The 24,835-nt window shown below is 38.1% G+C and overlaps 5 protein-coding genes and 1 long non-coding RNA gene across 11 annotated transcripts; 3 read left to right on the top strand and 3 right to left on the bottom strand.

Annotated features, from left to right (window-relative positions):
- The first annotated feature begins 1,243 nt into the window (after positions 1-1,243).
- LOC143907143 (uncharacterized) lies at positions 1,244-5,733 on the top strand. 4 transcript variants are annotated; one of them, XM_077423688.1, is made up of 4 exons: positions 1,244-1,432; positions 2,215-2,301; positions 2,538-3,444; positions 3,601-5,733. In XM_077423688.1, the coding sequence occupies exons 2-4, from the start codon at positions 2,260-2,262 to the stop codon at positions 4,806-4,808; spliced, it is 2,157 nt and encodes a 718-aa protein (XP_077279814.1). In that variant the 5' UTR covers positions 1,244-1,432; positions 2,215-2,259; the 3' UTR covers positions 4,809-5,733. The 4 variants fall into 4 exon arrangements, with proteins under 4 accessions (XP_077279814.1, XP_077279816.1, XP_077279815.1 ...); XM_077423690.1 differs by lacking the exon at positions 1,244-1,432 and adding an exon at positions 1,508-1,809; XM_077423689.1 differs by lacking the exon at positions 1,244-1,432 and adding an exon at positions 1,508-1,819.
- Positions 3,060-6,561, bottom strand: LOC143907151 (uncharacterized). Its single transcript, XR_013259746.1, has 2 exons — positions 6,421-6,561; positions 3,060-3,453 (listed from the first exon to the last, which is right to left on the bottom strand). It is a non-coding gene; the product is annotated as an uncharacterized LOC143907151 (long non-coding RNA).
- On the top strand, positions 6,402-11,753 carry LOC143907146 (V-type proton ATPase catalytic subunit A). The gene is made up of 12 exons (XM_077423697.1): positions 6,402-6,540; positions 7,868-7,969; positions 8,046-8,158; positions 8,229-8,594; positions 8,680-8,736; positions 8,824-8,918; positions 9,000-9,271; positions 9,385-9,568; positions 9,766-9,883; positions 9,963-10,243; positions 10,391-10,580; positions 10,679-11,753. Exons 2-12 carry the CDS (start codon positions 7,888-7,890, stop codon positions 10,769-10,771), a joined length of 1,851 nt encoding a protein of 616 aa, XP_077279823.1. The 5' UTR covers positions 6,402-6,540; positions 7,868-7,887; the 3' UTR covers positions 10,772-11,753.
- Positions 11,754-11,807: 54 nt separating this feature from the next.
- LOC143907148 (upstream stimulatory factor 1) lies at positions 11,808-14,876 on the bottom strand. 2 transcript variants are annotated; one of them, XM_077423701.1, is made up of 5 exons: positions 14,719-14,876; positions 14,428-14,498; positions 14,007-14,296; positions 13,742-13,915; positions 11,808-13,663 (listed from the first exon to the last, which is right to left on the bottom strand). In XM_077423701.1, exons 1-5 carry the CDS (start codon positions 14,757-14,759, stop codon positions 13,442-13,444), a joined length of 798 nt encoding a protein of 265 aa, XP_077279827.1. In that variant the 5' UTR covers positions 14,760-14,876; the 3' UTR covers positions 11,808-13,441. The 2 variants fall into 2 exon arrangements, with proteins under 2 accessions (XP_077279827.1, XP_077279828.1); XM_077423702.1 differs by having other exon boundaries at positions 14,573-14,828.
- A 149-nt stretch (positions 14,877-15,025) lies between these two features.
- Positions 15,026-16,379, top strand: San (Probable N-acetyltransferase san). The gene is made up of 4 exons (XM_077423703.1): positions 15,026-15,258; positions 15,433-15,589; positions 15,862-16,028; positions 16,117-16,379. Exons 1-4 carry the CDS (start codon positions 15,251-15,253, stop codon positions 16,286-16,288), a joined length of 504 nt encoding a protein of 167 aa, XP_077279829.1. The 5' UTR covers positions 15,026-15,250; the 3' UTR covers positions 16,289-16,379.
- Positions 16,380-16,658: 279 nt separating this feature from the next.
- Positions 16,659-21,144, bottom strand: Hsl (hormone-sensitive lipase). Of its 2 annotated transcripts, none has more exons than XM_077423693.1 (10): positions 20,193-21,144; positions 19,889-20,093; positions 19,592-19,805; positions 19,243-19,424; positions 18,786-19,068; positions 18,478-18,700; positions 18,143-18,321; positions 17,714-18,048; positions 17,482-17,607; positions 16,659-17,388 (listed from the first exon to the last, which is right to left on the bottom strand). In XM_077423693.1, exons 1-10 carry the CDS (start codon positions 20,552-20,554, stop codon positions 17,320-17,322), a joined length of 2,178 nt encoding a protein of 725 aa, XP_077279819.1. In that variant the 5' UTR covers positions 20,555-21,144; the 3' UTR covers positions 16,659-17,319. The 2 variants fall into 2 exon arrangements, with proteins under 2 accessions (XP_077279819.1, XP_077279818.1); XM_077423692.1 differs by having other exon boundaries at positions 18,143-18,324; positions 20,193-21,143.
- Positions 21,145-24,835: the final 3,691 nt, after the last annotated feature.

Here is a 24,835-nt window from a genome sequence, read left to right as displayed (position 1 = left end):
AATCTGTTAGTATGAGTTCAAAATGGACGATTTTTGTCACGATGCGCAGAACAGACGAAAATGTGTCCGCAATACGAGCACACCTTATTACTTCCACCATGGAAGTGAACGGTCATTATTGCGCAGTCAATCGCGACGAACGATCGTTTCCCTAAAGCCCGTATCAGACTATCGACTGCGAAGACCGACCCGACTGCCGACCATGGTCTATTGGCTAGATGTGAGTCGGCAGTCATGGTCTATTGGCTAGATGTGAGTCGGCAGTCGCGATCGGCAGTCGGGTCGGCCTTCGCAGTCGGTAGTCTGATACGGGCTTAAGGCGCCTTCAGTGCCGTAGCGAGTAAAGAAGCGGGCGATTCAGGGCCGATATCACAGTCTCCGATTAACGTGATCTTCCGATTAAACTCGCTCTGCATCTCTTTCTAACTGTCCCCCCTAGAAAGAGACGAAGAGTGAGTTTAATCGGAGACTGTGATATCGGCCCTCGCAGCTTGAAAATCTTGAAATTGGAAGATTTTTCATGATGCCTTGCGCGATAGACCGACGAGACGATTTCTTTCGTTGCTCGAATGGATCGTGAATCTTACATTAAGATTACACTTAATTAAATATGTACTGTAGAATGGACGATATACTCATAATCCGATTTTGCACTGAAAGATCAGCTTCGGGCGATAATTTGATCTTATTATTTAAAGTCACAATATCTTAAATACAATCTCAAAGTACCATATGATCAAGTTCATTAGCTAAATGGGACCAAATCGTCTAATTATAAGACATTTTTAAAACTGTGTAAAATAATTTTAAATATAAAATCGAATTATAAATCAGTGGATTATCACCACGGAAACAACCAACGACCAACGTAAAACAATAGGCCTGTTCGTTTTTAGCTGAACTTCTTGCTCACAGTTCGTCTTTTCTCTTTTTCTCCCCAACGCGAAAAGAAAAAGAGAAAAGACAAACTGTGAGCAAGAAGTTCAGCTAAAAACGAACAGGCCTAGATTCCGAACTAGCGCAGAGCGCAGTCGCCGTAGTCAGTTCAGCAATAGGAAATAGATCCTTTATTACGATTGGTTTGTGCACTCATATGCCGAAGTGAAACTAAAAAGCAAGAACCAATCATATTGATGAATCGAACAAAACGCAATTTTTCTGCTGAACGCAGCCTAAACTGTCACGAATGGTACTGTAACAATTCGGGTATTTACCGTCATATACTCAATACTGTGTGTGTGTGTGTGTGGTGTGTGGTGTGTGTGTGTGTGTGTGATGTGTGTGTGTTCTGTAATTTACTTATTGTCTACCTCAGTGCGGCGTATATATACCAGATACCAGGTTTTCTGTTGTATAATTGCCAAGTGCAACGTAAATAGCGTTCAACGAAAAAAGCTATAGGCAAGACCCACTATCATTAGTATCATTTAAAGTAAGTATAATTTCGCTAGAATATTTCAGAAAGAAAGAAAGTGCTACTCCATTTGATAATCAATTAAGATCAGCTGTTTGATCCTTTCGTTAAATTGATTTCTACTCTTAATCAATAAAAATATAATTGCACTCGACCGCGTTAATTTTGCATTGAGGTCGAATAATACAAGGATTAGGATTAGTTTGAATAGAAACGGTCTAATTAACGGCATGTTAAAGTCGCTGGCATGCCGAAGTTTCTCCAGGAAACCTCGATTTTTATCTCTGATTTTTACCTCTGATCGCTACAATGCGATATTTAATTTACCGTGGATCGCGTTCACCTGTTCTTTATGATTTTTAAAATAGTCAAACAAGCGAAGTCATGACAAAAGTGTAAGTACTGGTAAGTACTAAGTAGTATCGCGTTGAATGACAAGCTTAGGAAAATTGTGACAATTAAAGACATTTAAAGAGCTTCAATTAAATCGGAAATATCGGCGCATATAATGAATTTTCGAATGAAACATAATATGCTACTTAAATGTTTTTCGTCTAAAAAAGAAGTATGTAATATATAGAACTAATACTGTAAGAGGTTAAGTTGCGTCAAGAATGATGTCATCTCCTTAAATTAGATGAAATGCGCGTAATATGCGATATAATATAGATTTTTTAATAGAGGATTTTAGCAGCGTATCGTTTTCGAGTGATATTCATTCGGTATTGATCAATTAACATGTATTATTTTGACAGAAAGATAGAAATATATATCAATATCATTTTTTTTTTTAATTACAGAAGAGAAGTCTATATAATAAAGTTCTCAAAGATTTTGTAAACATAATGGCTGAGAAGGAAGAAGAGAAAGTTACAGACATACTTTGGGTAAGTTATTTTTTGCAACCTTAAACTGAATTATTAATTCTTATGATAAATTCTTATTACATTGATTTTCCTAATATCAGTTAGTTATACTAGTTTGCTTGTCTCTGTCGTTCCAAAGATATATAAAATCTTAGATTCGAATTTAACCAACAATCGAGGAATTAGTTGCTTGAAATTTTTCCTTAAGTAATTTCAACAGAGACATACAAATGTTTGAGCGTATATTTGTTTTTCAGGAAGAGACCAAGACTTTTGCTGTGGAACAGCAACAATGCTTGTACGATAGTCTTCCTGACTACTTAATGTATAAAAGTGATGAACATAAATATCTAAAACAGAATATTGGATATGCTCGTTATGGGTCGCCAAAGGATACCAAGGAGGCAAGTGCAACAGAGAGCAATAGCTGTTATTGCAAAACAGAAAATTCAAGTGATACAGACGTAGCTGATTCAGTGGTTTATGATAAAAAAGCTCAAGAGACCATAGATAAGATATATGATAAGATCTGCAAATGTGCCGGAGAAACTGATAGTTCCGAACCAATTTATGTTGGTATAATTTATAATATGGTATTCCGTCAGAAAATGAATATAAAATCTAAGAAAAAAGAAGGAAAAAAGAAAGAAGAAAAAACGGAAGTTAAAAAAGAAGGAGAAATGGAAGTAAAAGAAATGAAAACAGAAGCAAAAGAAGATGACAATGATAAGAAGGTAATGCTACTTGACGTATTACCTGTCCCCATTTTTAAAATCAAAAGAAGGATTCAGAAAAACTCCGAAACTACAAAGAACGCAAAACAAAAAGACGCAGCAATTACCGATGAAATACAGTATGAAACATGGTTCGTTGCTCACAATGCCAGAGTGTATAAAAATTGGAGAGATTATATAGAAAATAATGATTTACCAGCTTTCACTATGGTTCTTCCAAAAGATGGTGTTTATCAACCAAATCCGGATTATCCAATTACAGAGGATTATTCGACGGTTTGGCTGGAAATTATGGAGTCTCCTGCGTGTAATTGGAAAACAAAACTCTGCTATGGAATTGATATCGCTTCCAATGTCGTTGGATTTGGCACCGTTGGCTTGACCGTCGCTTCGCTGTTCACACCTCTTGCACCAGTTGTTGTCGTGTCAGGTAAATTGTCTTTTAACATATAATTAATGCAAAATTAATTTATTATGTTAAATATTGATTGTATAACTTACAATTTACTATTTTGTGCCAGTATTTACGCATCAGTGCCTGAGAAACACCATTTTACATTACATTTTATTCTGTCGCATATATTAGGTCTTGCTGCTGCCGGTGCGACTGGTGCTTGGTCATTTGGCCGAAACGTACAACAATTAGCAGATCGCAGTAGCCACGAAGAATCTATTCATGTTTTTGACAAAGAAGCGCTTCCACATTACCTTGGCATAGCCGGTACTGCATTTGGTTTAGGAGTAGTTGGAGGATCAGCGATTATTTCCAATGTTGCTGCACGTGGTATGACAGTAAACACCGTCGCAAGAGCAGCATTCAATACCGTACAAGGTGGCAATCTGTTCATTAATGGCGTTGGCGTATTATATCAAAGTTACAACATGATAGACAAATATATAACAGACAAGACAGTCAGCGTGGGAGACGCACTAAATTTGGCGACGCATCTTATGTTTTTCTGCGGCTCCGTAGTAAAGGTTCAATTCGCCAGCGACATCATCGAGAGTACCCAAGGTAGAATTATGAATGATTACAAGGAGAGTTTGGGCACTAAACGTCTCCGCAAAAAGTACAATCGCGCTTTGAGAAAAGCTGCCGAAACTAACGTATGTAAAATAGAAGAGAATGCAGAAGTGATACGCTACATAAGAAATCGTCAAGAGCTATCGTCTAATCAATCTTTAACTAAAGGCGGTAACCGGATATCAGACAAAGCTTCACGTAATATCGTATGGTCGTGCGAACATGGTAGACTAAAAGTTAATGGTATCTTATTGTTAGATCCTATCGTTTATGTTACCCGTCTTATAAGACGGGGCATATTTATCGAAAGTAACCAGAATAATTCGTCTGGTCCACATGCTGATGACTCTATCGCTGATCAATTAGCAAGGGTACTTTGTGATTTATTATCGAAGTTGTATGTAAGCGACGACTGTCCCAAAAGCACCAAATTACCGATAGTGCCTGACTTTGAACCGCTGCTAAGGGAGATGGGTTCTATGAACATTAACGAAGAGTGCTTGAAGAAGCTATTTGCAGTCGCTGTAAAGTTAATGAAACGTTCCAAAGACATGGACGATTTTTTATTCCTAACTTTTACTTTTGTTTGGCAGTATTGTAAAGCGAATTTGAAGCAGTGGGGCATGAGCTTAACCTATTGCACGCAAAGCATTTCCAGTAGCAAGATTTTGGAAAAGATCATTATCGCAATTTTTGAAGCGATCGATATGTTGCTTGATAACTTATCCAATGCTTTTATGACGTATATGTACACCAGTTTGCACAGATAAATAAAGAATATAAATTTTAATATGACTAATACGACAAAGAGAAATTAGAAAAATGGTGCGCACAATAGCTTTATGTGGTAATAAGTCACGATTTTTATAGAAATATATGCTATATTTATTAGGCAACAGATTAGTAAAGTTTAAGCTTTAGAGTGAAGTCTTTGCCACACGGATTTGTGCCTAGATACATCATTGAACAAATAGTGAAATTGTCAACTTTTTTTATAATTTATCTTAAATATGTTATTATAAATAATTATGTTAATTTAAATCAAATTTATATCAAGAGACACAATAGCATCTTGCGCTAATCATAAGTATAACAACCTTAAAAACAAATCACATGTATATCTATTTTTAAAAACATATCTTTTGGCGCATAAGTGTCTCAATAAATGAATAATGTGAATGGTGTTATATATTTTTATTAAAGTATTGTAATATATGGAGGGATAAAAACCAGAGTGTGTCAAATTTTTTTAAATATTTTCTCGTGTGCATAGATACAATCTGTACAATATATAAATTGCATCTATGCACACGAGAAAATATTTTAAAAAATTTGACTTACACCACTCTGATTTTTACCCCTCCATATGAAGGGGTAAAAGACATAGTAATGTAAGTAAAATTTTTAAAAATATTTTCTCGTGTGCATAGACGCAATTTATATATTGTATAGATTGCATCTATGCACACAAGTCAATATTTTAAAAAATTTGACTTACATCACTATGGCTTTTAAGTTATCATGAAAAAGTGCTTCTCGCAATTCGGAACAATTACAAATCCTTGGGAATACACCACATATTCTGTGCCTTGTATTTCAATCTTTTATGTATTGTATGTATATTTTATATATTATATATGCAAAGTATATGTGTCATTGAAAATTATAAAACAATAAATACGATCTATTTCCTTATTTGCACTCTTTGTACTTTTCATTAAGTTATAGTTTATCCTGATTTAGCAAAATAAAGATTCGCAAATCTAGAAAGTATTGAATACACCTAAGGGCAAAAAGAATGTAAAATAGCTAGGAAGGAATTTTATTAAATATTTAATTCTGTAAATATAAGAAATATATCTTGATTTTTTAAAAATTTACAGATGACAGTTATACTTTTTCCACGTGTATTCTTTTCTTATTTTTCTTAATTTTATTTTAAATTAACAATAGCACAAAACAATCCTTTCTTTTGTGATTGTGCCTTAGTACAATATATATCATATACTTTTTACTTATTCTTTTTGTATGTTTTTTTTTAAATAATTTTACTTTTTTTTATATATATTCTTTCAATTCTCTATTTTATTTTTTTTCTTATTAGTACAAAAATAGAGGAAAAGAAAGAGAGGGAGAGAGAATTCTTTTCTTTTTCTCTTTATAAAATATATAATTACAAAATCAGCCGATCCAAATGCGAGGGAATAACAATTAAGGAAAAACAACCATAATTTCACGCGATATCCCTCGCCCTCGGGGAAACACGACGAATTCGAACACGAGGGCGATTCCCCGCCGTAGCTCTCATGCGGATATACCCATCTTAACGCGCGCATGCGCGGCCGATAATTGACGATCGGCACGCGACTTCAGTCAGCTGACCTGTCTTGTGATATGATAGCCAGCCTAGGCCGGAGGAGACTCGCGAGACAGGCACGGCACGGTAGCACGGTTCTCGTCGCTGGCTGAACTTCGCGCTGGAAAACGTCGCACCTCGTCGCCGTGAGTATCCGCGGCCGAGTCGGTCAACTCGACCGTCGACGTTTCCTCGCTCGCGCGGACGGACTCCGAGTCAAGGTTTCCCCGTCGGAGCACTCCGTGCGAGCGAGCGAGCGAGCGGAGTAGTAAGTAGTATACCTATCGATCCGGTGGCCACTTTGCGTGCGCCATCGTCTTCCACGATCGGGCGCGAATCCACGAAGCGAATTTCCGGCCGGGCGAGACGCGGAACGTCGTCGCCGACGGCCGCCCGCGCGATCGATCGATCCGCGGCCGTCCGCGGACGGGAAAACGCCGCGGCGCCGCCTCGCCTCCGCCTAGCAGAAGACGGTCTTCACGGGGGCTACGCCTATTTTTTATGAATGGCCCGCTCACGTGAGTCGCGCAGCCAGCGTGTGACAGCGTGCGCTTCTTTCGACGGTCCGTCTCGACTGCACGTATAATGATCCTGTTCGGTTTTACTCCTACGTTTTCTTGAGCCTTTCGTTTACTTCAACCGCGACAAATGACGTGTATTTTTCAGGTTCTGCTATGGGCAAACATTGCAAAAAGGCGTAAGAAGTGCGGCTTAAAGAAGCAGGCTTTGTTACATACGCTTGATATATATATATATATATATATATATATATATATATATATATATATATCTGCATTATATGTTCTTTTATTTGATGTATTTAAATTAAAACAAGTGTTTTTGTTTAAATTTAAAGCGTAGATGGGAGAAAGAGAAGATATATATAGTCGAGGAATAATTTTCTGGCGCAAATTTATGTATAAAATTTGAGCTGCGGCGATTAAGATAGATAAACGTATGTCAATTTGCGCGATAGCGACTCGTTTTCCTTGAGTTTTGCAATTTTTAATTCACAACCGACAGGTATATAGCTAGATCATAGTGAAAAATCATTGGGTAAAAATTATATTCTTATGCTAGATGTAATCGGTGATAAGATAAAACATTTTTAATATCTGCCACTGAAACATTCCTCAAATCCTGATAAAATAAAAACCTTGTTTGTAAAAAGATAATCATGTCATGCGTTACTTAAATATTTAACGTTTAGGGTATATAGTTTGATGATATTTCTCTAAATCCATATTACATAATGTAATTTTCTTCTGTCTCTCCTTAAATTCTACGTTTTATTTTAAGATGTGAAACGGAAAGAAGTGTACAAAATTATAACTATCATATAATTAATTATAATCTTATAATTTATAAGATCACAATCAAATTATATTATAGTTATAATTTTTTCCTCTGCAAAATGAAATTTTAGTTATTGAATGTACAAAGTAATAGATACAATCTCTTTTTATTTTCCAGATAAATTTTAACTGTTCAAAATGACGAACCAGAGTTTAGCGAAGATTGCGCATGAGGAGCGGGAGGGCAAGTTCGGATACGTCTATGCGGTATCCGGACCTGGTTAGTTTTTAGTTCTTCTCACATGAATTTGACCTTGCTCTATTACATACTTTTTATCTAACATTCTTCTTCGTAGTTGTCACCGCGGAAAAAATGTCTGGATCAGCTATGTACGAGCTGGTGCGAGTCGGTTATTACGAGCTGGTAGGAGAAATCATCAGATTGGAAGGTGACATGGCTACGATACAGGTAAGAAGTGTACATTTATGTTTCATCTTAGGATGTTGAAACAGTTTGAATAATCTCGCAATATGTTTAGGTCTACGAAGAAACAAGCGGCGTGACAGTTGGTGACCCCGTGCTTCGCACCGGGAAGCCGCTGTCCGTCGAATTGGGCCCTGGCATCCTCGGCAGCATCTTCGACGGTATTCAGCGTCCGTTGAAAGACATCAACGAGCTCACCGGCTCGATCTACATCCCGAAGGGTGTCAACATACCGGCGCTTTCGCGTACCGCTAGCTGGGAATTTCATCCGCATAACGTGAAAAACGGCAGCCACATCACGGGCGGTGACTTTTACGGCGTCGTATACGAGAATACCTTGGTGAAGCATTGGATGATCATGCCGCCCAAGTGCAAAGGCACAGTCACGTACGTCGCGCCCGTTGGCAACTACACTGTTGATGTAAGATTTTGTTTCTTATGTAATTTTATTCCACACGTTATATTTCCACATTATAAATTTATATAAGTATGTAATAACTTTGTAGGATATCGTATTGGAGACCGAATTTGATGGCGAGAGGCAGAAATACACTATGCTTCAGGTACGAAATATACTTCTATGATATAACATAGGTATGTGAGACTTTTGATTAATTGCTTACTGTGAATTTACGTTTGTATTCATGCAGGTGTGGCCAGTACGTCAACCTCGCCCGGTTACTGAAAAATTGCCGGCTAATCATCCTTTGCTTACTGGTCAACGAGTCTTGGACTCTCTTTTCCCGTAAGAACATCTTCGGATAAGCATATTGTAGAACGGATTGAAAAATATTTGGGACGTGGATGCAACAGATCTGTGTTACAGATGCGTCCAAGGTGGAACCACGGCTATTCCTGGTGCTTTCGGTTGCGGTAAGACCGTCATCTCGCAGGCCTTGTCCAAGTACTCCAACTCCGATGTGATTATTTACGTCGGTTGCGGAGAACGTGGTAACGAAATGTCTGAAGTACTGCGCGATTTTCCTGAATTGACCGTGGAGATCGATGGTGTCACCGAGTCCATCATGAAACGTACCGCTTTGGTCGCCAATACGTCTAACATGCCAGTAGCCGCGCGTGAAGCGTCTATTTACACTGGTATGTGCGATACATTATTAAGAAAAACTCATCAATTCACTCGTATATAATAGTTAAGGTAAATAGCACTTATTCAAGTTATAATAATAAATAATTTGTTGTTTGTGACGCAGGTATTACGCTATCTGAATATTTCCGTGATATGGGTTACAACGTGTCGATGATGGCGGACTCGACATCTCGTTGGGCTGAGGCTCTCCGAGAAATTTCAGGTCGTTTAGCTGAAATGCCTGCCGATTCTGGTTATCCTGCTTATCTTGGTGCTCGTTTAGCCAGCTTCTACGAACGCGCCGGAAGGTACGATGCCATACTTGATATATAAAGTAGTCAAGTGACTAATAATGTGATCAAGTATCTTTCTCGAAATCATAACACATCACGGTGAATATATGTATAATATTAATTATATGTACAATCTTGGAAGAAATTTATATTAAAACAAACAGTACCTTGCCGCTAATCAATGCAACTAATATTGGATGATTCTTACGTAGAGTGAAGTGTTTGGGCAATCCAGATCGTGAAGGATCTGTTAGTATCGTCGGTGCCGTGTCACCGCCAGGTGGTGACTTTTCCGATCCTGTGACCAGCGCGACGCTCGGTATTGTGCAGGTACAAAGGACATCTGCATATGAAAAAATAAAAAAGGATAATGATGAACTGATTTATTAACGAATTATTTAATTTGTAGGTATTCTGGGGTTTGGATAAGAAACTTGCGCAACGTAAACACTTCCCGTCCATCAATTGGCTCATATCATACAGCAAGTATTTGCGAGCACTGGACGATTTCTACGACAAGAATTTCCCGGAGTTTGTCCCGCTGAGGACGAAAGTGAAGGAGATCCTGCAAGAGGAGGAGGATCTGTCGGAAATCGTGCAATTGGTAGGCAAGGCTTCGCTCGCCGAAACGGATAAAATAACGCTCGAAGTAGCAAAATTGCTGAAAGACGATTTCCTGCAACAAAACAGGTACGACATATCATCTTATAATAATTCTGTGCATGTTACATCAATATTGCAAACGGTTAAATATTACTTGAAAGAATTTCTTGATTTTTTCTGAATCATTTTTTTTATTTATTTAAATCTTTATTTTTTTTTTTTAATTTCTTCTAGCTACTCGCCGTACGATCGTTTTTGTCCATTTTACAAGACCGTGGGAATGTTGCGAAATATGATCGCATTCTACGATATGGCAAGACACGCGGTAGAATCAACAGCTCAGTCTGATAATAAAATCACATGGAATGTCATCAGAGACAGTATGGGCAATATTCTCTATCAACTGAGCTCTATGAAGTTCAAGGTGGGTAACTTTAAACAAAAATCTGACTGATCTTTTCGTAACTTTAATTTTAACGTATCTGTCTTTTTATTAAAAACACACTTATCTGAAACTTGTAGGATCCTGTTAAGGACGGCGAGGCGAAAATCAGGTCAGACTTTGATCAGCTACACGAAGATATTCAACAGGCATTCAGGAATTTAGAGGACTAAATTCCTAACTCGTCACTTGTTAAAAGCAATTTTAAGATATTAATCGTTTCTGTAACTTGGCTCTAACATTTAAGGATGTCCCGGTCCAACTAGTGAATTGCATATAGCTTGCTAAAAATATGACTACAAGCAGCATTATCGATTATGTCATATATTATTTGCCGAATATACGAATATATCCTTGAAAGCGTTTGAAAATGAATTGTAAATAGATTAGCTACGTTGAAATCTATCATTCAGCGAAATAATCGAAAGAATGTCATGTTATGCACGTGACGATTGTGACAATAAAGTGGGACATTCTTAAATGCGTTCGAAGCGTACATTTAAAGATACGCTCCGCTTCCTCGAGAGTTAACCCGCTTGGCTCGAGAGCAGAGCTACTTGTAATTAATCGGATATTATCAGAGAAAGTAATTTTACCCTTCGCGCAGAAATATACTTTCGTTTTTTTTTCCCGCTTTGTCAAAGGTGCAAATAACCACAGAAAGTTATTCCTATATGTTTTCCGTAAATGTGTAATATAAACGAAAGTATAAAACGGCTGCCTGTTTCATCGATGATGCGCGCAGACTAGAATTATGGTATGAGAAGATACTCTTGATTACCAGTTATGTGACACGTGGATAACACGGCAGTTCTTACCTTGCAAAGAGATTGTGAATCGTGGAGTATTAAATATTGTAACATATAATGTACTATTTAAGTGCGATGAACGATAATCGCAACTGTTATTCATTAATTAAACACACTATACCTTAACGTTATAAACATGATTTAAAAGTTTAGAAAAAAGGACATACACTCCCGCGTATATACATGATACATTAGAGACAGATGATCAAGGTGCAGGGTCTTCAATATCGTGAAGATAAATACGAAAGGGAAAAAAAGAACGTGTAAACACGATGTTCCATTGACTTCGATATCATTTCCATTGTATGATATGTAAAAAAAAAAACAATAAAATTATGCACAAGAGGATCATGGACTTGGATACGGATATGATGATACCAAATAAGTTCTCATATGCCACTCTCAATTTTTCTCGTTTTAATCATAATTATCATTATACAACAATAACCTCGCGATATGTACATCAACGGTATATTACATTCCGATATCTAACGTTTGGTGAATTGAAATTTTGACGTTTCTTTTTTACCATGAAATGTCTTGTATTGACAAAAATATGTTATTGCCACATGTATGTCAATTTGTATCTCAAATATGTATACATGAGCAACTATACATATATGTTCATATGTGTATCCATATATACATATATGTATATCCATATTGATCACATTTAAAATTTTAATTCTAAACTCAGCCTATTAGATACTCTATTCTATAATTATGTAAACAGTATTAAAAATAAAAAATAGTCAATGAACTCTGCGCGGTTCCTATGCTTCGTTTGTCATCTGTAAACTCTTTATGCGAATCAACGCAAATTGCTTCCTTTCTCAAAATAATTTCGGCTGCACCGCCGTTTGAATTTTTCCGATAAAAAGAATATTACGTCAATGTTTTGATACTCACAACCATGATGTTTCAACTTATGCCAGTTACATTGAGATGTTGCGTCTATTAGCGAATTCGGGCGCTTGCACTAGTGCACACTGAGTGAGAATAAGAATTAACCAAGGCTTGTTCTTAGTGAATTCTTATATTTACAGATCATTTTAAATACTTCTTAGCCAGTAAAATGATTTGTACAGCATCTATCTACAGATTGTTTTATTTTTTAAACGTGTATTTAAGCGATCTTAAAAATATATGAACAGAGATTATATAAACAAGCCTTTAATGCGCACTCAGTGTGCACTAGTGTAAACGCCCGAATTCGCTATGTGTAATATCCAATAGGTCTTCCATGTAACAGTCATAACTACACGGCTGTTACACTTTCTATTTCACCTAATTCATTATTAAACAATACGCGTAGAATATATTTTCAAAAATTGAAAAAAATCTGTCAGTATATGTATGCATAATCAAAAGCATTTAGCACTATATTAATCGTATGATTGATATGAATAATCGATCACTTAATAAGATCTTTATAAATTTCAATATAACATTATTCGTGTTACATCTTACATTTTACCATCACAAAATAATTACGTAATAAAATAAAATTATTCTTCTAGACCATTACAATTTGGGATTTGTGTAAAAGTTTTCACTTATCTTTTATCAGTTTTTGTTTCTAAAAAATAATTTTAAAACTTTACGATCAGAAACTTTTACATGTTACCGTAAAATAAAATCTATTACTTGCTGAGTGAAAATTGATATTTGAAATTAATAAATTAGTCCGTATGAATTTCTATAAAATATTCGTGCTATAGCTATAAATGTGCAGTTATGACTACGGCTACGGTCAACGTGACGCTACAAATGCTTCGAAGCATTCCTCTTCTCCTTTCTTTCAATGAAGAAAGAAAGAGAAGAAGAACGCTCCAAAGCATTTGTAGCGCCACGTTGACCGTAGCCTATATTATTAAAAGTACGCAACTTGACTTTGGAACTCAAGGTACTTTAAAACTTGGTAAGACCGGTGCAGTCGCCAGAGAAAAGAACAAAATATTGGATTTCCTATAAGACAATTCAGAAATTCTAAAATTTACAGGAAGAGCCATTGACTCGCAAATTAAAGGAAGCTTAAGGACTCAAGTGTACAACGTCAGTACCGGCTGATGGCGAGGACGATATTTGCGATATGAGTTGAAGATTCTCACGTTTCAATTGGGTAACTAATTGTTTTAGCGTCGTAATCTCTTGCCGTAGCTTCTCGTTATCGCGCAAGCATTGACCCAGGCTTTGATTAGCCGTGCGCAATTCTCCTATGTACTCGCAGGCCCTTGCTAAGATACCACCTTTACTCTGTTACGGAAAAGCGACAACACCATCAACATAATATAATTTGAATGGTTATACGACAAGAATTTCACTTGACTATACCTGAGTTTCATAGTTGCTTTTCCCTTCACTAATACCACTGCTGCTGCTACCAGTGGTATTAGTCCCGGTATTGCAGTCAGGGATGATCTTGCCCAACTTTGTAATCCAATTGTTTATTTTATCTCTACGCCGGCGCTCCACTTCGTTGTGCGTTGCTCTCCGCCTGTCGTCTCTCTAAGAGAAGGTAAAAAAAAATAATTTTTTTGCACACTACAGAAATAAAGTAATAATCAATTATATATAAGGTAATAATGATATATCAAACCTTTTTCAAGCCTGGAGCGCAACTCCTTGGGTTTTCTATCTGCAACGTGGTTGCTCTTGGCACCAAGGATCTCGACGTTTGAGCTGTGGTAAAGACATCGTTGGCATTCCCGATAACATAAAACTGGCCATTCAAAGGTGACGTTAGAACCTGTACAGTATTGTTCCCTGGTTGCGATACAGGCAGCTCTATCTCATTGGCCGACTGTATAGCCGCCGTGCCGTTCACCTGGACAACTCGGTACGCTAAAGTCTCTGAATAACGCATCTCGTCCTCTCCGACAGGTTCCTCTGAGAGAAATAGAATGCGCCACAATAAAGATTCATGTTTAACGACATAGCCGTCACAGTCATTGTGTTAAATCTGAATGTTGATGCTGATATATAGCTCAAGGATCTCAATGAAAGTGGCTTGTTCTCACCTTCGCAGTTTACTATTTCCGCTTCCTCTATAACGATCCCCGTTGTGCCGCTGCCGTCGTCCTTCACGGCGCTGCAAAATCAAACAACGCTTTCAGGCGCGATATCATCTTATCTCAACGCGGCTGCACGCTACACGTGTATTACTTCGACGACTGTGTCAGTCGGGTCCTACGGCGTAAGTTAAGTGCGCACTGTGCACTAAGTGACGATGACCTTGAGGAGACCTCGAGCGAGACGGAAAGGATGGGTGTTCGCAATATCGGGCGATCGATATCTAACGTAAACGCTACCTGACATCTTGCTGTTCGAGCTGCTGCTCCAAAATGTCCATTCCTCGGCGCCGAAAAAAAAAAACGTTTGAATTTGTCGAAATTCACGTGAGCTGGTCACGGGACACGGCAACGAGGTCATGTGGTGCACAAGATGGCGTCGGGCGCCGCGCGCGCCGCCCAACGGCGCGCCAACGAACGTCCCCTAACCTTATCGACGATTACCGTCGGGGTTGAAAGTCCGTCGTGTTGTTGAAGTGACTGGGTTCTCAGACGGGGAGCGGCACCGTCGCACTCCCTCCCCACCCTCCTCTTTCGAACCAACTTCTCTCCGCGAAAGCTACCCGCGCGCGCGCGTGTCTCCGGTGTCTCTCGTTATGTTTTCGCCCGCCGGAATTTTGCGCGGAAACGTTGGGCGTGAGTAGTTGACGAGTCACGCGACACGTGGCTTTGCTCACCGGTGCGACCCGGCAAGAACAAGAACCGCGCGAAGGAGCGTCGCAGTCCGTTTCCGCCGAGATCGCGACGCGAGACTTCCTCGACGCCCGTCAAGATGACCAGGTGAGCGGCGCGAGCCGTTGGAGGTTAGGTCCGTTCGCGCGATAGTCTTCCTACGAGGGCTACGAGTTTTCCCGCCTCGTCGGCGGAATACCCGCGACGGACGTCCGTGTCTCTCGCTCTCGGAATTCGTCGGCCGTCCCGCCTTGCAATGTCACCTGTGTGTTGAATTTTCAGGTCGAAAATAGAGCTGGGCGACGTGACACCGCACAACATAAAGCAGCTGAAATTGCTCAACCAAGTCGTATTCCCGGTCTCGTACAACGAAAAGTTTTACAAGGACGTACTGGAAGCCGGAGAACTCGCCAAATTAGCGTACTACAATGACATAGTGGTAGACAGATCTCAAACAATTTTTTGTTTGGCATTACGGTTTTTTTAATTTTGCTCACTGAGTACCGGTGGTTCAAGGAACACGACACTGCTCGTATAACTCGATAAAAACTAGCTAATTCAAACGGGAATTAATTAAGGAGGATCCATGTTATTGCTAATAGATATTTGAAGTACTTTTCGCAAACCTAAGAAGTTCCAAGATCATTGATATAATACCAAATTTTAGTTCGAATAAAATACAGATCTTGATTTGTGTGTCACGACTTTCAGGTTGGTGCAGTCTGCTGCCGTGTAGATACTTCAGAAAATTCTAGGCGTTTATATATAATGACTTTGGGTTGTCTCTACCCTTATAGAAGATTAGGAATTGGCACTGTTATGGTCCAGCACGTTTTAAACTACGTTAATAAGGATGGCAATTTCGATTCTATCTTCTTGTGAGTACGGCTTGTGCAATTGTTTTATTGTGACATACTATCTTGGAAGAGTACAGTTTTATAAATAAATGTAATTCGATATTCGCAGACACGTTCAAATAAGTAACGAGGGCGCGATTGATTTTTATAAGAAATTCGGATTTGAAGTTGTTGAAACTAAAGAGCATTACTATAAGAGAATAGAACCGGCGGACGCTCATGTGCTGCAGAAAACGCTGCGTCCACGAACGAATCAAACGAATCATCAAACGGTCAACTAACAAAGTAGTATTGTTCATTAATTTATCTTTTTCATAATTTAGAATCTACACACGTTTCCACGTTCTGTCAATAAAGTCATTTTATATTATATCTGCATGGTGTGAGTCAAATTAATCTTTCCTACTTGTGCCGTATATTGTATGTATACAAAAAACATTAACTGTGGATTAAGAATTGAAATTATAACGAGAAGTTAAAAAAAAAAAGAAGAAAGATACAAGATATTCCCCCTGAGAAACAGGAGTGTAGTTTCTGTAGATCATTTTTATTGTCCATCAATCTCTTTCTATTCAAATGCACTTGAAAATTTGTACACAATATATTTAGGCCATTCTTTCTTATAAAATTGTGGTGATTAAAACGATTACATGCATATTGAAAAATATATTTGTAAGAAATAAGTATATTGCACATTGGATATCTTACATATCAAAAATTGTCATGTAAAATGAATATTACAGGAATAAGTGCACGCGCGCGCAGAGAAACGTGCAAAGAAACATTTTCATTTGTTATCTAACGTAATATTTTGTATAATGCCTCATAAATATATTCGTAGAAATACACGTTTTTACATATATAAAAAAAAAACAATAAATAAATACTATGTGTCTGTCTTTTTATACGTACAGGACGTTCTTTGCTAATATGTGGTCGGATATCAGATTCGAAACATCCTAAATTCTAATTTAGATAATGCCGTATAATACGACAATATATGACAATACATCAATGTGACAACAATAATTAGTGCAGCTAATACAGTAGAAAACCGCTAGTGTAAAGCATTATCTGTTAGCCCTAGCTCCTGGAATGTTACAAAATATAGTTAAGCCGCAAAAAACAATGACAGATATTTAGATATATCGCCTTCAGATATACTTATATTTGCTGTATAAATAGGTGTTGCTGCAACTGACTGAAGTACATCTGCTCATTCTAGATCAATATATATTTTATATATATATATATATATATATATTTTTTTTTTTTTTTTTAACAGTAATAGTTTCTTTTAAATATTGGACAGTTATAGTTCCAGCAACTCTTTTATCCTTGCGGCACAGACCTCTGAGCCTTCCATCGCTTCTTTCGAAGCCTACAAACAACAAAGTTAAACAAAGTTGAAATACAATGAAATGTTGCGATTCATATTGCATTGATTCATATACACTAGAAATGAAAGTTTCACCTGCAAAAGATTGAGAAATCCGTGCGGCAAGCCCGGCAAAATATCCAGCGTAACTTTATTGCCAAGCGAGCGAAGCTTCCTCGCAAACATAATGCAATCATCGAGAGTAGGATCAAGATGACACGTCTAGAAACGAACCATTATATATAAAGTGTCCTAAAATTCTCAATAGTAGCTAAAGTATATTATGTTTTATACATTATTAGATTGTAACAAGAATCTAGAAAATTACCAGTATTTTTATGGGCGGTATATTAGCTAACATATTATCTGGTGCGAGATAAGGGCTCAAAAAGGGGTCCCTCGATATCGTAAAAACGAACTCCTCGGAAGAAATGGCGTTCTCCATATTGAGTTCCCTGCTATCCTTACTACTTCTTCTACCGAAGGACCATCCGAACAAGGACCATGACTTGTTACTTTGTCCTGAATTGTTACCATTTCTGCTGACACTGCCGTTCCTCGCAGCAGGCGACGACGTGGAAGCAAGGCCGGAATTTCTGTACATATTTAAAAATCTGCTGATATATTCTTGAGACTTCGCCTGCACTTTCGGACACTCAGTACCTGTTGCATTAAAAGATACCGCATTATTGTACACTCGAGATGTATAGATATGTATATGATAACGAATACTATAATATGATTGATTTATATATACCGTCGACTTCTGTCAAGCTGACAGAATTTAACGTCGAATCAGACGGAAGGGATACTAATTTCTGATCGTCGTTTGCGCCGTCTCCGTTTGGACTCAAGGCTAATGCTATAAGGTCACTTTCGCTGACTTCTGCAAAAGACTCTGTATCCGACTTGACGTCTTCTTCATTATCGTATTCTCTGCTGTACGTAAATTAATTATATGTAAAATATAAAACGTTTTCACATGAAATGTGTACACAGATTCGTGAGAGTATTTTTACGATTGATTTTTGCTATATGCGTTTCTAAAAACAAGTTGATTAAGATACGATATAATTTTCATTAAAACCTTACTTCGTGGGTTTCTTGTCAGGTTGCACCGAATAAGCCTTCAAGCATCGTAACATAAAACCGAACGGTAGTAACGGATCCGTGAGACAGAGCATACGAGAGGGCGACGGGACGAACTCGATGCGTACCGGTGTATACGCCATAAAAATACCGTCCGGTTTCCTTATATTTAATTGCATACATTTCAAGGTAGTTCCCAAGTTTAAGTTCCCTCCCGCGGAATCGCCTGTCGAGACGTCGATTATAAGGCTCTCGAGTTTATTCAATCGATAGAGAGAGAAACGTGAAAGATAAATTTATTTTTGACTTACCGACAAGTATCACTTTCTTCGCTGTACTCCCGAGTAAAGTGTTTGCATGCTTTAACGCCCACGCATAAGCATACAGCACCTCTTCGAGCGCGCGTGGATAAGGTGCCTCTGGGGCTAGACTGTAATCTATGCTCAAGATTGGCACGCCGAGCGTCACAGTCCAATTTCGTAGATACATCTCGTGCGATCGTGAAGTCTGCGACACGAATCCGCCCCCGTGAGTATGAATAATCAGTTCGTCGCAGAGACCGCATAATTCTCCTCCTATACCCCCAGATCCAACCTTTAATAGAGTGTTGTCAATGAAAAATATTATTCACTAACATCACAGCTAAAGCTTCTCTATAAGTATATTCTAAGTTCTCTGCAACTTATACCTCGGTATATAGCAAGATATAGTCAGAGTGAATCGTACAGCACTTCCGATACTCTATAAACACATCAATATTTTGCGTACCATTCCTAGACGCCGTTTGGAGCTTAACAACCTAACGTGGATCGGTTTCTTCCCGATGTGACTACTTGGTATTGGAATTGAAACGGTCCCGCTATCCAAAGTGGGTAGAATTAATTCCTCGGGCGGAATAGATATTACTTGATTGATTGCCAAGTTTGAGGTGTTCATCATGTTCATTATTGCTAAAGCGAAGATCAAAGAAATTTCATTAATTCAATATACAAGCGAGATAATTTAAATATCTATAAACAGCATCTTAATTGCTGCGGCATATATAAAGCTTTTCGGATGCGGAACGTTCGATATTCACGCGTACTAAATATTTTTGTTATTTTTCCTTATTTCTTACCAGATTCGCTCAGAAACCAAAACGCCTGGCAGAAAGAAATGTCAGCGTGCTGAGATATATTAACAATACGGCGTGCTCTTGCTTCAGGATCCAATAAATACTTAACGGAATTAGTGCATCGTCCTAACAGAGTACCATTGCTGTAGTACATCTCGCTGAAGGACGCCATAAAGAACGACAGCGTTTTTAATACATGTCTTAAACTATCGCAAAACTGAAAAAAAATATATATATATATATTTTAGATAAATGAACAGTTATTTATTCACGAGTGTGTCATACACTATTTGCAAGTACCTGAAACCCTAAACACCTGCCGTAAAAGCAGTACTGATTAATATTCTCTGCATTATTGAGAAGTTCTTGAATACTGTATTGCTCCAGCGGGAACAGCGACAGTTTTCCATCGTCCAACACCTCCGTACTCCACGAGTACATTAGTTTCAACTGCTGCAAGCACGTATGAAGCGACGCCATCAGCTGGGAGCACGCCTCTATTTCCCTGGAAAAAAAAAATCAAATCAGTCCATCGTCTCGCGGCGCGCGGAAGCGAAAGTAGTAGTGACGCGGCATCTCTACGACGCGCGACGTATACAATTACTTCATGTAGTAGCTCTTCCGGAAGAACACGGAATCCTTCTGATCGTACATCTGCCGGCAGACCAGACCGGAGTACATGATACACCTGTCGACCAACGAGAGGAAGCTCCTGTACCCGTTCCCGGGGGTCTCCTCGTCGAAGTCGAAGTGCGGCGCGAACCTGGCGATCTCCCGGTAGAGCGGCTGCAGCTGGGTCAGGTAATCCAGGATCGCCACGAGGGCGGCCCTGATCCGGACGCCGTTCTTATCCTGGTGGGGCGCAAAGTACTCCACGTTGGCCTGGCACGAATCGCGCAACGCGCCCCACCGCAGGGGCTCGAAATCCTCGAACGGCCTCTCGAAGTCGTCGTTGAGCGTCGACATTTCGAAACGATTCTCCGAACGATGACTGGGCCGATTGTCTAGCTCTCTCTTCTCTCTCCAGCGCCGAGGCTCTACACCGCGATCAACCGCCGACGATCTTAACGGTCAGAACGAACCTTGACCCTGTCGCGCATCCTAGACTACCGGTTACCCGACGTGACCTGCCGGCGGCGTGTCATATAACGGACTATGATCGCGGCCTATGTCAGCGGTAGGCTCGAGGCTCGACGCGTGCATCGCGCGGATGACGCCGATGACGCGACGCGCGATGCGCGATGCGCGATTCAGGTTAATCCGACTGTTCCGAGACGCCGCTACGTAGTTACTCCGGTCCGTTTGCCCAGTGGATCGAATTCGCGAGGGTCAAAGACGATCGCGATTCACGCCGCGCTGTGCCGGGCGACGCTGCGATCGATCCCGCTCCGGTGCGGCGCGAAGAATCGCGCGTCGCGCGTCGCGCGATGCGGGCGATGACGACTCGCGTGAGGAGACGCGACGCGCGGACTCGCGGAAATGAGACCGCGGCACCGCGCACCGCGCTCCAGTTTCTCTTCTCCCCGAAGCGTCCGTCCCACTCGCGACTGTCGCGTAATATATGTGTCATATCAGACAGCCCCCGCCCCCGAGCCGCGAGCCCCGAGAACGGGAGCGGGGATGCGCAATAAAGTTTTCTCGGTCAAGCGGGGAAAATCGACGGGATGAGCTGACATTAGATAAGATGAGCGCGCTGCGTGTCTTTATTTTTATATTTATGCTTCATAAAAAAGCGTTCCGCCCTACATATGTTTTCCGAGCAGCGATATGCAGAAACGCGCATCGCATATCTTTCCCTCGTTGTGCGTTTAATTGAATGATATAATCCAATGAAGATAAATAATGAATAATGATTAGTGAATAGAGGAAGGAAATAGTAAACAGCTGGGGAGTGATATAATAAATGATTAATTATCATTATAATGAGTAAATGATGTAATAATCCCGAGCGAGATATATAATGTCATTGTAGTTATAGCAAACTCGATTTTAAATTCGCATCAGAACATCGAGATATAATTCTATCTGCAATTTTACGTATCGATATAATACAAAGCAACATTTAAAGATTAAAAAAAAAAAAAGAATTGAAATACATAAAATAAATAAAATATGTAATATATATATCATGTGGGCGTAAATGTAGGAAATATTATTAATAAACGGAATTATATTCTGAAATCTCTGAAAGCGGATATGAAAGATGCGGCGACGCCCCGACGGTCGGATTAATTTATAGAGTCCTCCGAAAAAGATTCTACGATGCTCGTTGATTGTGAGAAGTAAATTAATTTAATATTGATATTAATATATGAAATGAATTAACTTAACTTATTAATAATCCTCTTTAGCGCAAAATTTTTTATCAACGTGACTAATATGTATAAAATCAATTATTTATATATACTTTTAACGTTAAATATATCTCGAGATATGATGATTAAACAGAAATGCTCTTCGATCGATCAGTAGGAGCGTAGGTTGCTCGGACAAACAACAGCGATGACACACCGAGTCTTAATGAGAAAGAGTTCATTAATAAGAGAGATAAGAGAAACTCGCTAACGCGTGGCGACCGTCTGGATTTTTTAAAAATTCAGTTCAGCAACCTCTGCTCTTCAATGCGGCTTTTGTTACAATCGAAATTTCGACATCGCGCGTATTTTTCATCGTTATCTCGCACCTGTGTGAGTAAGAAAAGAAATTTACGCGACTAAAGCGCAATTACGTATACACTTATTTATATAAATTAAAGCCTGAAGGCCTGAACGCGCTCGTTGACGCTGCCAATGCCATCGACCTTTAGAAACAACGTTATCACCGATCGCCGGGATTGTCAAGATTATCGGGCCGAGAGATTAAGAGAAATAGATGCGATACGCACGCCGGAAAAGTGACCATGTGCCCTCAAGGCGAGAATATGAGTTCCGTGAAGTTGGCACCCGACTTTAACAAAATGAATTTTTAAAAAAAGGAAATTGTAGCATTTTCTTTGTAGTTGTTTGTAGTAACAATAATTTCGTTTGTAGTTTTACCGATTTTGCAAAAACAAAGATTTTCAAAAATCACTCTTGCCTAAAATTGAGATATTTGAAATTCGCTCGCGCTATGTGTTTTAGAATCGTTTGTAGTTGTTTGTAGTAACAATAATTTCGTTTGTAGTTTTATCCATTTGGAAATAACGAAAAATTAAAAAAATCACTCTTACTCAAAATTGAGATATTTGAAATTCGCTTGCGCTATGTGTTTTAGAATCGTTTGTAGTTGTTTGTAGTAACAATAATTTCGTTTGTAGTTTTATCCATTTGGAAATAACGAAAAATTAAAAAAATCACTCTTACTCAAAATTGAGATATTTGAAATTCGCTTGCGCTATGTGTTTTAGAATCGTTTGTAGTTGTTTGTAGTAACAATAATTTCGTTTGTAGTTTTATCCATTTGGAAATAACGAAAAATTAAAAAAATCACTCTTACTCAAAATTGAGATATTTGAAATTCGTTCGCGCTATGTGTTTTAGAATCGTTTGTAGTTGTTTGTAGTAACAATAATTTCGTTTGTAGTTGAATAATATAAAAGTTACAACGTATTTGCAATATACAAATAACGTATTTATCTCAATTTTAAAGATATCTCGAACCCGCTTGCGCTATGTGTTTTAGAATCGTTTGTAGTTGTTTGTAGTAACATCAATTTCGTTTGTAGTGGAATAATTTCTAAGTCACGACGTATTTGTAATAAACAAATAACGTATCTCTGTCAATTTTAAAGATATCTCGAATCCGCTTGCGCCATGTTTCTTAGAATCGTTTGTAGTTTTTGTAGTAACAACAATTTCGTTTGTAGTGGAATAATTTCCAAGTTACGATGTATTTGTAATAAACAAATAACGTATCTCTGTCAATTTTAAAGATATCTCGAATCCGCTTGCGCCACGTGTTTTAGAATCGTTTATAGTTGTCTGACAAAAACGATTCTAAAACACATGGCGCAAGCGGATTCGAGATATCTTTAAAATTGACAAAGATACGTAATTTGTTTATTACAAATACATTGCAACTTTTAAATTATTCCACTACAAACAAAATCATTGTTACTACAAACAACTACAAACGATTCTAAAACACATGGCGCGAGCGGATTTCAGATATCTCAATTTTAAGTAAGAGTGATTTTTTTAATTTTTTGTTATTTCTAAATGGATAAAACTACAAACGAAATTATTGTTACTACAAACAATTACAAACGATTCTAAAACACATAGCGCGAGCGAATTTCAAATATCTAAATTTTGGGTAAAAGTGATTTTAAAAAATTTTTGTTTTTGCAAAATAGATAAAACTACAAACGAAATTAATGTTACTACAAACAACTACAAACGATTCTAAAACACATGGCGCAAGCGGATTCGAGATATCTTTAAAATTGACAAAGATACGTAATTTGTTTATTACAAATACATTGCAACTTTTAAATTATTCCACTACAAACAAAATTATTGTTACTACAAACAACTACAAAGGATTCTAAAACACATAGCGCAAGCGGGTTCGAGATATCTTTAAAATTGAGATAAATACGTTATTTGTATATTGCAAATACGTTGTAACTTTTATATTATTCAACTACAAACGAAATTATTGTTACTACAAACAACTACAAACGATTCTAAAACACATAGCGCGAACGAATTTCAAATATCTCAATTTTGAGTAAGAGTGATTTTTTTAATTTTTCGTTATTTCCAAATGGATAAAACTACAAACGAAATTATTGTTACTACAAACAACTACAAACGATTCTAAAACACATGGCGCGAGCGAATTTCAAATATCTTAATTTTGGGTAAGAGTGATTTTAAAAAATTTTTGTTTTTGCAAAATGGATAAAACTACAAACGAGATTAATGTTACTACAAATAACTACAAACGATTCTAAAACACATGGCGCAAGCGGATTCGAGATATCTTTAAAATTGACAAAGATACGTAATTGGTTTATTACAAATACATTGCAACTTTTAAGTTATTCCACTACAAACAAAATTATTGTTACTACAAACAACTACAAAGGATTCTAAAACACATAGCGCAAGCGGGTTCGAGATATCTTTAAAATTGAGATAAATACGTTATTTGTATATTGCAAATACGTTGTAACTTTTATATTATTCAACTACAAACGAAATTATTGTTACTACAAACAACTACAAACGATTCTAAAACACATAGCGCGAATGAATTTCAAAT

Source organism: Temnothorax americanus, unplaced genomic scaffold, assembly GCF_048541705.1.
Source record: "Temnothorax americanus isolate GAGA-0224 unplaced genomic scaffold, ASM4854170v1 Scaffold8, whole genome shotgun sequence".
Classification (NCBI taxonomy): domain Eukaryota; kingdom Metazoa; phylum Arthropoda; class Insecta; order Hymenoptera; family Formicidae; genus Temnothorax; species Temnothorax americanus.
This window is presented reverse-complemented; position numbering and strand designations above follow the sequence as displayed.

Bases quoted from the DNA above. Each gene is read 5' to 3' on its own strand.
- LOC143907143 (XM_077423687.1), top strand. From the start codon at position 2,068: ATGCGATATAATATAGATTTTTTAATAGAGGATTTTAGCAGCGTATCG. The intron at 2,302-2,537 runs GTAAGTTATTTT...TTTGTTTTTCAG, and splicing joins AAGTTACAGACATACTTTGG to GAAGAGACCAAGACTTTTGC. The intron at 3,445-3,600 runs GTAAATTGTCTT...CGCATATATTAG, and splicing joins ACCAGTTGTTGTCGTGTCAG to GTCTTGCTGCTGCCGGTGCG.
- LOC143907146 (XM_077423697.1), top strand. From the start codon at position 7,888: ATGACGAACCAGAGTTTAGCGAAGATTGCGCATGAGGAGCGGGAGGGC. The intron at 8,919-8,999 runs GTAAGAACATCT...TCTGTGTTACAG, and splicing joins GTCTTGGACTCTCTTTTCCC to ATGCGTCCAAGGTGGAACCA. The intron at 9,884-9,962 runs GTACAAAGGACA...TTTAATTTGTAG, and splicing joins CGACGCTCGGTATTGTGCAG to GTATTCTGGGGTTTGGATAA.
- LOC143907148 (XM_077423701.1), bottom strand. From the start codon at position 14,759: ATGGACATTTTGGAGCAGCAGCTCGAACAGCAAGATGTCAG. The intron at 14,499-14,718 runs GTAGCGTTTACG...TTGATTTTGCAG, and splicing joins CTCGAACAGCAAGATGTCAG to CGCCGTGAAGGACGACGGCA. The intron at 13,664-13,741 runs GTATAGTCAAGT...TTTCCGTAACAG, and splicing joins AAAGCAACTATGAAACTCAG to AGTAAAGGTGGTATCTTAGC.
- San (XM_077423703.1), top strand. The intron at 15,590-15,861 runs GTAGACAGATCT...CACGACTTTCAG, and splicing joins CGTACTACAATGACATAGTG to GTTGGTGCAGTCTGCTGCCG. The intron at 16,029-16,116 runs GTGAGTACGGCT...CGATATTCGCAG, and splicing joins AATTTCGATTCTATCTTCTT to ACACGTTCAAATAAGTAACG.
- Hsl (XM_077423692.1), bottom strand. From the start codon at position 20,554: ATGTCGACGCTCAACGACGACTTCGAGAGGCCGTTCGAGGATTTCGAG. The intron at 19,069-19,242 runs GTACGCAAAATA...ACTCTATTAAAG, and splicing joins CCAAACGGCGTCTAGGAATG to GTTGGATCTGGGGGTATAGG. The intron at 18,049-18,142 runs GTATATATAAAT...TTAATGCAACAG, and splicing joins CAGCTTGACAGAAGTCGACG to GTACTGAGTGTCCGAAAGTG.